The sequence below is a fragment of the Gambusia affinis genome, linkage group LG07, assembly GCF_019740435.1.
Source record: "Gambusia affinis linkage group LG07, SWU_Gaff_1.0, whole genome shotgun sequence".
Taxonomy (NCBI): Eukaryota; Metazoa; Chordata; class Actinopteri; order Cyprinodontiformes; family Poeciliidae; genus Gambusia; species Gambusia affinis.
The window spans coordinates 16,195,646-16,209,341 of record NC_057874.1 but is presented as its reverse complement, the minus strand read 5'-3'; the positions used below and the strand labels follow the sequence as shown (position 1 = coordinate 16,209,341).

General features: G+C 38.5%; 1 protein-coding gene across 8 annotated transcripts in view; it reads right to left on the bottom strand.

The window, feature by feature from the left end:
• The window catches only part of LOC122833397 (plexin-A1-like), a 228,391-nt gene that overhangs the window by 154,063 nt on the left and 60,632 nt on the right, over nt 1–13,696 (bottom strand). For 7 of the 8 annotated variants that reach the window (XM_044120874.1, XM_044120868.1, XM_044120873.1 and 4 more), the window contains exon 3: nt 6,261–6,443. In XM_044120874.1, coding sequence (XP_043976809.1) covers nt 6,261–6,443 — 183 coding nt within the window. Of the gene's footprint in view, nt 1–5,840; nt 6,172–6,260; nt 6,444–13,696 lie in introns of those variants that run through there. The other variant, XM_044120875.1, reaches the window with a different exon arrangement.

Below are 13,696 nucleotides of genomic sequence, written 5' to 3'. Positions count from 1 at the left end.
GTCTGTTATTTATGTAAAAAAAGGAAAAAAAAGATTCGGTTATTAAAGTCAGATGCGTACTTCCCTCTCTCAAACAAAAGCACCGACTCAAACAACAAGTTAGGGTTTTGTCAGCTGATTTCATCTTGGAGATGTATAAAATTGCAATACAGGTAAAATTATTCTTTTGCATAGAATAATTTCTTTAGTTGCATAACAACAGTTTGAGAGGCAAAGTAATAAAACACTGCCAAAAATAAAACATTGTTGGCAATGATCAACAGATTTTTAGTCGTTTCTCTTTCCTTTTAATCCCATTACATTTGCTTTGAATATCATTGAGTTAAATAAGTGCCATTATTTTTCTCTTTTTATTTTTTCTTCTTGCTCTAAGTTGTAAGCAACATCTTAAACTCAAATTTGTGACAGAAATATGTCTCAGACTATTTCTCATTACGTGTCTGCAGCAGCATTACCAAAAAGTAAATTGTTTTGAATCATTTGATGTTTTATTTGTGCATTATTGGATTTGAAATGGGTCACTGTGGACTGAGACATACTGAAGATATTCTGAAATGTGTAGGAGTGATAACTTAACATTCCTACTGCTCCGTCTCATCCTCCTAAATCGTCATCAAAAACAAGTAAAGCGTTTAGTTTCCTCAGCAACAGTCTCTTCTAATCCACAACTGATCTACAATGTTGTGTAAAGGGGACAGTGTGTGGACAATGCAAACACAGTTCACACTCACACGCTCACTTATGATGCAGATTAGCAGATGGTACAAAATGTAAATATTTAGACAAACACTGATTTTTATCAGTTTTTTATGGTGGCTGTTTGTGTAAATAAGCTTTTAATGTTTGTTTTTTTATATTGTTTGTTTTTTTGCCCCTTCACTGTGTTAAATATAAAACTCCTGCAAAATTGTGGATAGTGTGTAGGATATAGTTAAATGGAGAACACAGTAAATATGTTTTTGAGCGTGTTTATTTTTGGAACATTGTGATAGGGCTGGATGACTGTAAAGCAAACAAACAGAACATGTCAAGATTAAATGCAAGAATAAATGATTAGTTTTGTTTTGAGCGCCTGGTCTTAACCTCCTTGGCTTCTGCCACGCCTGCTTTCTTTCATGCCGCTCTAACATCTCTATCTCATGCTCCGTTTGTGTGCTTGTGTGTGTTTGTGTGACCTTGTGCGGCTGTGTGAACTAATGACCGAGAGCTACCAAACGCCTGCACAAAGCCAGTCTCTGTACTCATGCCCAGGCCAAACAACTCGTGGCTCGGGTGGTTCAGTTAAAAGACGACACGAAAAACATTCACACAAAATGGGAGAAAAGTCAAGTTTGCACTTCCAACTAAACAGACAAATTATTTACGATTTCTTTTTCAGACTCATTTTACACCAGAAAACAAACGGATCACTTTCAGCCATCATTTCTCCGAACTCTGTCAAAAGTGGAAAACTGGGGCGTTCCCACAAAAAGTTTCGGTTCTCATTTGGGAGGAGAACATGCGGCACAGGGGAGGTGGTAACATGGATTTAAATGGAAACCATAAAAACATGTGCAAGCCTGCACATGCAAGTACACAAGGGGATTTTGACGAGGCAGCATTATCCGCAAGAAACATCATCATCCATCAATTAGGTCATGACATGGTCTCTTAATGGTGACACACCAGTCTCAGTCTCAGAGGGACGTCAGTGACTTTACACAGAAAAATACACAGAAAAGTGACAAACTGTCAGTTTTTATTAACCTCAGAAATATTATGTAAACCTTTAAGCATTACAGCTGAATCCAAGTCATTACATTCATAGAAAGACATACAAATCACACCAGCACTATATTATCATGGTGTGATTAAGTACTAGGGCTGCATGATTTTAGGGAAACACAAACAAAACCCCACTGTTCAATGAAAGTTATTATTTGACAAAATGTGTTGCTCTACCAAGTTCCAAATTACACTGTTACAGTGTAAAACAAAAACTGCCATTTCTTCCTTTATTTTGGATTTATAGCAACAGCTAAGACTCTTATGGTCTCCTTTACAATGGGTCAAAACCCAACACAACATAAATTTGGAGCCAGAATTTGGAGGATTTCAGCAAGCCAGTGAATGAATTCTTTTGGGGCACATCAACAACATCAAACTCTTAGACATGACCTGGTGAGATTGTAATTGATTACTTATTGTGGCAGCAGCGTGTCAGGGTTCTGGGTTCTGATCCATGATATCAGCATAGACTGGCGTTCAAGGAGTGGACATGTTGGTGTCATGCCACAGGACTGGTAATATGTTGCGCATTTTAATCATTATTTATTGTCTAACAATAAATCTCTTGGCAGTGTAGACTCCAGGTTGTGTCCCACCACTGGTCTGGCAGGAACAACTAGAACCCTACCAAACAGCTAAAGCAAACGATCCATTATTTGTCTGTTAATAAATAGTGTGTTACACTGAGATCCTTGAACATTTGGTATGCAGCACTCCCACAAAATGGGTCTCTTGGCTTTGGAAAACCACACAAAAGTCCAAATTGAACATAGCCTGACTAACCAACCTACGAACAAAAACAGAACCTTATGCTGTCTAACTTTACCACTGTTATTAGAACCCAACCAGTGTAACATATTGTGGTGCAATAGCTAGACGGAGTTTAACCCCTTTTTGTTTTAGATTTTATTTTTTGTGTTTATTTTCCTTCACGGGTGTACATCATACTTAAGCTAATCAGAGAAACAATCTATCAATAGTACATGCTTAAATAAGTGCTTAAAGAGAAGAAAAATTGACTTCAAGTTTTGTTTCTAGCAGAAGAAGCAAAAGGCATTTTCAGTTCTAAAACATGGGATTGAAGTATTAGCCTCATAAGCTACAGGCAACAATCACACTAATGGGGCTGATGAGATCACTACTCGGGCCTTTGTCACTTGACATTCCAAACCTTTTCCAATAATGCTGACATCAGAGTTGTCACATGACGGAGAACTTGTGAAAATAAGCTGATGAAGAAAAAAACATTCCTTAAAACTCGTCTCTGAAAAACAAAACAAAACGCAGAACCAGGGAAACTTTTCAATGGACGAAGCACTATGTGGCCAGGAGAGGAGATAGACAAATATTTGAGTTTACAAATATTAGTGATGTTATTCTTATCAGTTGGCTGTACAGGTATTGAATGTAGGCAAAAGGGTTTCAACCTTACTGAACCATTTTGTTTCTTGCCTAGCCAACCAGAAAAACTAGCCTTCTATGGTGACAGTGAGCTCCTGCTGTCTGCCATCAGAAGCTGGGGGTTATCCTCACTGATCCACTGTTGAATGGGCATCAGGCAGCATCTCCACACCGGGCCACCTGAGCCTGGCACAGACACAACAGACACCCAGCGGGCACTCAGGGCTCTGACCACCTGGCACAAAGGCTGCATACACATAACAGATGGCTTACATTGCCCCCCGATGGTGTGCGCAGCTGAGGAATCCTAAGTCCTGTCTGTGTGTAAATGTGTGCACAGAATAAAAAAAAAAAGCACAATTAGGTATTGGATTATTGACTGGAAGGCTCTCTTTTTGTCTCCGCCCCCCCCCAGACCACCCATAGGGACTTTGAAAATGTGTGGAAGTGTGTCCCTGTCATGGTCAATGCCCTTTTATTGTCAATGCTCAAAAACCCCTGAGGTGCAGAAGTGGCCAGTCGCCTCTTTCATTAGTTAAATAATAGTTGATGTGTGTACAACCGTGCATCACTTATTCAGACAGAAAACCAGGAACAACGGAGCTCATGTAGTGTTGGGAGACGGAAAACTGGAGAAAGGCTGAGGAGCTGAGTAAAGCAAAGCCCTGCTAAATTTACAAACTCAGAAAATTAAAAACACATTTTAAACCACACAACATAAACATTTTATTAGGATTTTTGCATGTTGAGTCAACATGAGGAAATGCACAACTGGAAAATTGGAAGAAGACAATTTTTTCAGTTTATGAATAAAATTCTGAAAAGTGTGGTTTGCATAGAAAAATTGCATAAGTCAAAGTCGGAGTGAATAACTAACTAAAGAAGTGCACAGTCTTTAACCATAGCAGTGAATCGATGACCACTAGAATTAAGTGGACATCGCCCCTTTTTATCACTTCCTTCTTTCCTCCATCTCCTGTTGCTTCCTTTATCTGTCTTACTGTTCTATCTTCCTTCCTGCTCCTACATCTCCTCAATCTGTGTCCCATCAAACCTTGACTCATTAGTGAAAGCTTCCCATGTGAACGTCCCTGAGAGTGAGTGTGTCAAGCAGAGCACAAAGGGACTTCATTAGTGCTCGCTTTAAACATGTTGTTTATGCCACTGCTTTGTTGCTCTGGACAACCTTGAACATCATTGTAATTAATAACTAAAAATAAACTGAAAGGAGAAGGCACGAGCTATCAAAGCTCTCCAGTCTGCCCAAATGATGAATCAGGAGCTGAATCTAAGAGAAAATGAAGTAGTGTACTTGAAAGGTTATCAAAAAAAGAACGATGCTCTAGGATCCTTAGAAGAAAGATCCATTTTTCACACATCGGTTGTTTTTACCTCGGCCCTGCAATCAATCCTTCCACCTATTTTCCTCTAAAAGTGCAACTAAAAAAGCCATTAATTCATCCCAGCATTTTATGACTTCATGGCTATCGGGAGTCTCGGACTGCGAGTATGTGTGTGCTCAAGGTTTTGTATTCTGGTCCCTCTCAGCACATCCAGTCTTTTCTGAGACGATATCCCTTTTTTCCCCTGTACTTTCAGAGGCAGCCAAAAGAACTGCAAGCGTCTTGTCTTTGTTGTTAATGCACACGAGAGCAACACAACAACCCACTTCCCAAGTGAGATTCCACACACAAATATACCTCAACCGGAGTGGATAACTCGGAGCTCGGAGGGAGAGACGCGCGAGAACAGCTGAGAAAATAAATCGGTTGTTGCCACGCTAAGTGAATGGGCGTCACGCTGACAAATGCAAAGCACTGAATCTTAGTCAACTTGTATTGTTTGTCTTCTTCCTCATAAACATAAACACAGACACGCACACACAAACCCACGCCATCACAGGAGAACGCATTATTGCACATACGGTGAGTGACAAACACACAAACGCCTCATGCATACGCAAACAGGCATTAAAGGCACAAAAACACACAGTCTGATTATACATTCATAATTTTGAATGGATGACAGGTCTTGAGCAGTGAGGAGGGGAACGGGTTGAATTCTAATGAGTTGCCATTTACATGAGAGTCCTTTTCTTTATAAACTGAATACACAGAGAAAGTCTCAGACATTCAAATTATACAAACGTAAAAACTGTTAGTTTATGTCTACCTACCATACATTCACAAAACAAAATTCGGAGTGAACACATTCAGTTGTCATAATCATCCTTGCTCTATATAAAGGAACACACTTGTTTCAAAATTGTATCCAATGTGGGAATGAACTCTTGCAAAGAAAACTGGTTTTACTTAGAGGTCTCAGCAGAGAAGCCCTCTTTTGGCCAAGTTAAATATAGTTTTAATATCCAAGGTGAGAATACACACGATACCTGGACAATGCAGTGTCTTTTTATGTGATGAATAAAGCAGACGCCTACTCCTTCATTTAAATCTTGAAAGAGTCCACTGAAATGTCCAGTTAAGAAAAGGCCAATGACCAAAGAGAGAAAAGCAAGGAAAATGATATTCACAATAAAAACTTTGAATGACTGCACAGAGTAAAGAACAACCTCTTTCCGTTGTCAGAAAAATCAATACATATAAAACCGGTGTATTCAGATATGTTTATAAATAATTGGCATGCAACCAAAATGTCATCTAACAGAGTCATCACACACCATCTCAGTGCAGTGTTTATCACTGTGTACAATTGTCCAGTCATAAAGAGAGCATGCACATTTAGCTCACTTATACACTGTCAGCTCAAGTCCTCAAAAGCTGTTAGTTGTCCAATAGCTGCTATATTCGTCTTTTAGTCATTTTTTGTTTACTTATGCGCAGACACAGAGTGGCAGTCATTCAAAGAGTATTAAATAGACATTGCTTTACAAGCTATATCAAATGTCTTCAATAGAAACTGAATCCTCTCAGTTCAAAGATCAGTAAATTGCTGCTTGAATTTAAGATGCACAACAGCTGCTTGCAGACAAAACCAGTTGAGCTAAAAGTAAATTAAGACAACAAAACCAAAGAACATCCGTTCAGTTTGTGCAAATCAGATCATTAGATTAAACATCCAATCAATCCTACCTTCTTCAGTTTACCATTGCGTGTACCAACAAACGCCACCGTGTTGCCACGGTAGTCGTAGGCAGCCACCGAAGTCATGCCATCATCTTTGTCTATGAAGAGAGGGGTGCCCTCAATGGTGCTAGTTCCTCCAAGAGGCTGGTTGAAGTCTTGTCCACAGAAGTTGTCGTCTATCTGCAGGGGCTGAAAAGTGAAGGCAAAACGTTAGCAATGAGGTAAAAGACCTGACATTTTTCCAACATAATAAAACACAATAGTCTAAAGACGCACTCACCACTCCCCCCAAAAAATTATCTCCTGATCAGAATTAGCTGAGGTTATTGACACAAACAGTTAGCACCAATCCTGATATTCAATATGTTCATCTTTTTTTCAATGAGTGAACAGGAAAAACTAGAACAGTACAACGGTAGTCTTTGGTGTGGTCACTGTTACTAAGTGATGACTACTCAAAGTTAGCCATAAAATAATCAAAGGGGGGAAGAGGCAAAAAGCCATTTAAAAAAACTATTTTCAAGAAAATGTTGAAACATGGTTACATATACGTCTCGTAGATTTGCTGGAATTCAAACAAACCAGAATATCCCTTTAATGTTTTGAGTCCTTATTGAGAACTGATAAGATAACAGAAAGTTCACCCAGACCCAGGACTTGCAGCACTCCATCCTAAGCATTCCCAGAATCTTTTCAAAACAGATCTTAAAAGCCCCCAAGCTGTGTTCACGTTCGCATGGAGCTCATTTCCATCGCCCAGTGGGGATTGCAGTGAAACCCACTGGTCTCTAATGCTTCTGATTCCGCTGCTGACACAGTAAATAGGTTATTCAAATAAAGAGCCATTCATACCGACAAGCTGCATTCTAACAAGCACAATCCCATCCAGCAAAAATCTTTTTCCTGAGCTGTGTTCAGTCATCGTGGTTACACCGCGACCATGTGACAATATCGAGAGCATTCCGATATCACGAGGGGCACATCACCCAAGGCGGATCACTGACCCATATGATCCCTTAACCAGTCACCACACACACCCATTCAGCCCATAATGCATTAAAAAGGGTTCAAGTGCCAAAATGAATAAAACCTTTTGTCTGATGATGAATGACGATGTTAAACCAACACATTTTGTAATTTTGTAGACAGTTTCCTTGAATCAGGCCGTCATTATTATTGTTGTTGGATTAGCGATCAGGTTGGACTTAATTTAATCACTGGCAGCAATATTAAGCTTCTTCTACTGCAAATTGATATTTATAACAAAATAACGAGATCCACCTCCGTCGGACTAAGATAAGGGATCCTGGTTATGACGGAGAGTGAAAGTCAGACACAGTTTGAGTCATTTCAGACGCTGCTTTGTGTTACTGACAAGCAGCATATTGGACCAGAAGAACAACACTAAAACCAAATGGCCGCCAGTGAGTTATTCAGAGCCAGTACACACACACACACGCCCGCACTTGGGGGAGTGTGTAAATAGCAGTGTAATCCACAGACTTATCACTACATCATCTGATTGATCCACACAGGAGAAAAGATAACACCTCCCTCCTCCACACACTCTCTCCCGAATGATCTACCTAAATTGCCTGCAGCTCAGCACACGTCAATAAAGCCTTTTTCTGCGTTTTTCGACATTCTCGTTCTCCTTTAAAGCCTGTTTCTGGCACCAATAGGAACAGTGGAGCTCTCACTAGGCACTCTAACTGTTTGCATTCCTGAACTTTTCCATTTTGTCGCGTTGCGAACACAAATGTCACTGTATGTCAATGAGATTTCACATGAAAGAGCAACACAGTAGTGTTTAATTGTGACTTGGAAGCTAAATGTGACATGGCTTTAAGGGTTCTGCGCACATGAAAATATGAAGTGTGGTAAGCTTTTATATGCAGCTCCTTTTACATTCATATCCCAAAGTAAAACCCACTGTTTCACATAAAATCCCACAAATAGGGTTTGAATTCTTTTGCATGGCACCGTTTTGCTCTAATTGCTTCAAGTCACTCCTCATACACCTAAATATGTTCCCCAAGAAGTGTTGAGGCGTTCTATCAACTTGCTTCCTCTGAAGCAGTTCTTTAACAATAATTAAAAAGGATAATTTTCAGCTCATTACTGAGGGTGTGTTCAAGTAGCAGAAACACATGGCTATAACTGGAAACTACATTGTTTTGTAACCACTGACGCCTAAGGGGTAAATTCCTTCTCTCAAAGATAGCCGACAATGCACTCACTACAACACCAATATGGTCTAATAATCCTGCCATGTAAAAAAAAAAACAAACAACAAACACATTAAATCAGAAGTATTCTTTATAAACTATTTTGCCACAAGCAAAATAACTACCATCCTCATCTGAGCTACAACTAGAGACAACAACTTCATAGTCATGTAAGAAATAACTGTAAGAAAGAAAACGTGTTCGTGTCAGTCAAACACAAACACATGACATCGTGCCCGAGGGAGACAAACAGAGGGTTAATTCATCATTGTAGCTCCTAACATCACTGTGTACAGATTCCACAAGACCCCCAAAAGGGTTAAAACATTCTACATCAATGCATTATACATCAACATGAATACCCTGCAGCCTATATGGCCATCTCCCTGGGGCACATGAAGGTAAAAGTCCTTCAATTTTCCTACAATCTGGAAGCTTTAAACAGCCGAGACCAGCGAGGAATAAAAGTGGATTCCTTTGAGGATAGGCAGGCTTTTACAGGGGCAACTTTCTGAGCATTATGCAATTTAACGCAACAACAAATTCCCAAGAGATTTAGGGCCAATAGCTGTGGTGGAAGGAGTGTTTCTCACAGTGGTCTCTGAAGACCACTGTATCCAGCCAATAGGCTACAGTACTTAAACTTCTGCTGTTTTTTTTTTGGGGGGGGGGGGGTTTAAGTGAGTAAGCAAAGACTTAAAGTGTAAAACCTTCAACTGACTTTGGCAGCAGAGATGGAAATGAGGAAAAGAAGGTTTCCTGTTTTTATCTTCTTTAAATTAATGTGCTGCACGCATCAGTGATGGGTACCATTGAAAGAGCAGTTGTGTTTTCATTTAAATTTTTAGAACTTTTCAAACAAATTTTCCATTTCAATATTCTGCACTTTTCCCAAATGAGATTTCTGTTTTTCTATCACATTTCATGATGTTTCACAAATTTGGTTTTCTTATCAGTCTATTTCATCTAACATTAAAAATATACTGATGTGGGCTTTCAATTTGCCAGCAGAGTAGAGTTATATTAATATGACAGCTAGTGTCATCAAACATTACTCTGACAACTTGAATGCACGGTACTTAATCGGATAACATTTTCTGTACACCAGGCAATTCTTTGCAGAATGCTTGTTGCTTGTAATATTATTACAATTATAAATTTGTGTTAAAAAGTGATCAAGTAGCAAAAAAAAGTGGTAGGGTGACTGAAGTATTTCCCTACTCATAAAAAAGTAACAGTGTTTTGAAACTACAAGCACTGTGTGTATTAAGCCGTCAACCTGCGCAGATAGCCTTATTAGTGAGCTCATCAAATCAAAAATCAAATCAAATTTTATTTGTATAGCACATTTCAGCAGCAAGGCATTTCAAAGTGCTTTACATCAAATCAAACACAAAAACACAATGCAACGTAGAATCAACAATCAAAACATAACATCAAGTCAGATTCCGTCAATAAATCTGCAATTGATTACGTTTCAAATACAACTCTAAACTAGTGGGGTTTTTAGTTGAGATTTAAAGGAAGTCAGTGATTCAGCTGTTTTATAGTTTTCTGGAAGTTTGTTCCAGATTTGTGGTGCTCATATCAGTGTGTTATAGCTGTGTTGGTCTTCAAAGAGCAAAACAGGAAACATGCATAATACCTAATAACCACAGGAGAAATACAACTATATATAGTGAGTGTGAAGTCTATTTTATTTACTTTTTTTGCTTTTGTTTGTGTATCCAAAGTCAGAATAACATTGAAACATTTTTTAAAGAGGGCTCATGTGATATTGCTGATGTTGAAGGTCATAAAGAAATGTGTGACTCAAACACAGCTAATACAATATATGAAGCACATTAACACTAACGCACGCTAAGCTTTTAGAAAAAACAGGTCATGTGTTGGTGGACAGCGGGGTGTTTGTTTCCTCATGGGTGGAGCTGTTTTACTCCATTTTATACTGCAAAGCTCTGAAATATCGTCATTCCTGTGGTACCAAACACGTGTGTGCACACAGCAACACTGACTGATTGCAGATGTGGGGAGGCTGAAGTGGGCTGAAGGAACTGACTGAATAATCATTCCACTATTATTGCCTCTTCTTTAACATTGTGAGTCACATAGATAGGCCTGGGCAGACATCACCCAATACTCTACTGGGATTTGTCAATGTGACACCTAGTGTCCGTTAAACATACGGAAACAGCAGAGTACAATAGTACTATATAGAAGATCCTGATGGGACACACTGCTCTTGATTACAGCTATTAGGGTAGGACATGAAAAAATACACAAAACACTCATTCAGCATCATGCAAATAAACTGGACATCCAATTCCATCTCACAGCTGCAATGTGTCCCTTTAAATAGCAGCTCAGGGAAATAAATACTAACATGAAAAGGTGCCTGATAAATTGAGTGGACAGGACATTATGGTTACAATTGGAGTTCATCTGTGTGTGCCTTTCTGCAAGCACTCGTGCATTATCAGCTCTTTCTTCATCAAGGCATCAAACATGCATCACAGTGATGTTATTCTGTGTGTGTGAGCACGAAATGGCCTACTTTCACAAGCATCATCATTTGAATGTGTGAGAAATATCAGGAAATAAAAGTTATAAATAAGTGAACAGAACAAAAAACATGCATATATATATGCTTATATATACACGCACACACACACACACACATATTAACCCATTAAGTAACTGCTACTTTTATTCCGTCCATTATTCTGACAATTCATCATATTAAAGAAATTGCCACAATTAATACTATTTTAAGTAAGAAAAGACATTATTTTGTTGCCTAAACTGCAATAACATTGCATTTACTTTTGTGGGCGCCATGTTCACTTGTAGCAAAGAATTAATCTGACAGTTGAAAAAAATATTTCTCACATCAACATGTGAAAAGGTCTGATCTGTTGACTATATTTTGGATTAACCAATTAATGATTGGCTAGCAAAAAGTGATAAAAAAAATAAATGAACCTGGGTGCAGTGGGATAAGTTCAGAGTTGAATGCTCTACATGCAGAGCTTGGAAGCCTTGAGGAGCTGGCTTGTCTTCAGAGCAGTGGTTGAAAAATCTGTCACCACATGTTTAGGCCACAATGGATGGAGAGCCATAGAAATATTGCAGTGCTTTTTACAAGGATTAATATCCCTTGAACTTTTTACATTTTTTTGTTTTTTTGTGTTACAACCACAACCTTCAGCATTTTTTAATGGAAATTTATGTGCTTAACCCACATGAAGTTAGTGGGTAAATTGAGATGCGGAGGGGAAATTACTCATGGTTTTAAACATTTTTTTAATATGATAAACTGAACATGTGTTTCACATTTGTATTTACCCCCTGATTAGAATCACCTTCCGCTACACTTACAGTTGAAATTCTTTAGGGGTGTGATTCTAGATGTACACATCTAGAGATGGTTATCTAATTGCCTTATCATAGTAATGGGGCAGAGTACAAATGCACACGAGATTTGAGTCTAGTTGAAAAAAATATGCACCATTTTCTATTTCCATCATTGCCCTACTTTGCCCCATAAAACCTCCAATAAATTCAATAAGGTTTATTGTTGCAGTGCATTAAAAAAAGTTCTTAAAGTTTTCAGGAGTGTTGATGTATTTGAAAGATGTCATGCCTAGTGCATGGAGTTTGTGGAAAAAAGAGAAACGATGCTTTCTAAATGCACACAAATCCTAGCAATTATTGTGAAATTAATATTTGCAACAGCTCAGCGTCAATTAGAAACCAGAGGAGGACTAAATGGTGCCCTCAAGCAAAGTAGTTAACCTCTAACAGAGCAGCTCCGTTTCCAGCAGGGTAAAACTGGAGTCCAAGCAGCAACAAATATTTAAACAAGATGAAATATGACAAAGCAGACGATTAAACATTCTGCGTTGCATAAACCTCCAAACTGCACATTTGTAACCACATAAAAACAGCTAAAAAGGACACCACCAGCACGTGCAACACACGCACATCACTTCCCGTCACTTACTGATTGCATCTGATAATGATGCATGCACCAGGCCACCCACACACAGTACAGATCAATACATAATTACACTGACAATTAGTATTATTAGAGTGGTGCTATAGCTGCTAATTTGTGGAGCTAAACACTCTTCAGAGAGGGAGAGGGGTCAAAATAAAATAAGCAGCTCTCAATCTGTATGGGGTCTTTTCCAAAGGTTTCCTATTGTTTTGTAATGACAGGATGAGAAGGATATTCAAATGTGACAAGACCAGCAGGAAAAAAAAAATCCTTTCTGAAACAAAATTTCTTTCCTTACTTTAAAACTATACCATCGGCAGATATTAAATGATCCAAGCTCATTAGTTTGAAATAACTTTTAAAGGATGGCGCTCCACTGACGTCTCCCTGCCCGACTCATTTGGTCTGTCAATTATCTCTTCATCAACTCTGGCTCAATTAATCAGGTTTAATTACTTAAACACATTTGCTGCCATATCCTTTTAGATTAGGTCCACAGAAATTAGATGGTGTCTTACAAAAGACCACAAGAGCGTTACACTCATTACATGATATCCTTAATGATGGATTTAATCAGGTTAGAAGATGGTCTCACAGTCAATTCCTACTTGCTTTAGCTGTGAAATGGTAATCCAGATAGTGACCTCAACTTGTTTCTTTTTCCTTTTTTTAATACAGAACACAATCCGTTTCAAGAAAATAAATACTACTTTAACTTGCAATTTCTTCAAATAAGTGCCTCAATAAAAATGTCAAAGTACAGAAAGCCCTCTAGAAAACCTTTGAAAGCTACACCTTGAATGATGTCTTTCAGTGTTTGCGTCTTCCATTCTGCTGCAAGCAGAGACCAGATTCAGATGTGATCATTTGCTTTTGACTCGGCTTTTCTAATCAACTCAAACTAAAACAAAAATGAAGAAAAACCTGTGGCTTAACTGGAGCTGTGGCGTTTACAGAAGAAATTTAACTTCACATATTCATGGCTTAAATTTATAACTACAGATTAAGAAAATCGCTCAATATTGCCAGGTTCTTAAAAGGTTTTAATAATGCCTTTACCTGTAGTTACAGACCAGTTGGCACGTTATTTGGTGCCATTAAGTGTTGGGCAATATGGACTTAGAATTTTATCACAATGTTTTGTGGTATTTATAGAAATAATGAGCATCAATAATGTACAAATTCAAGGTGGTATTTTTTGTGAATAGACTCCA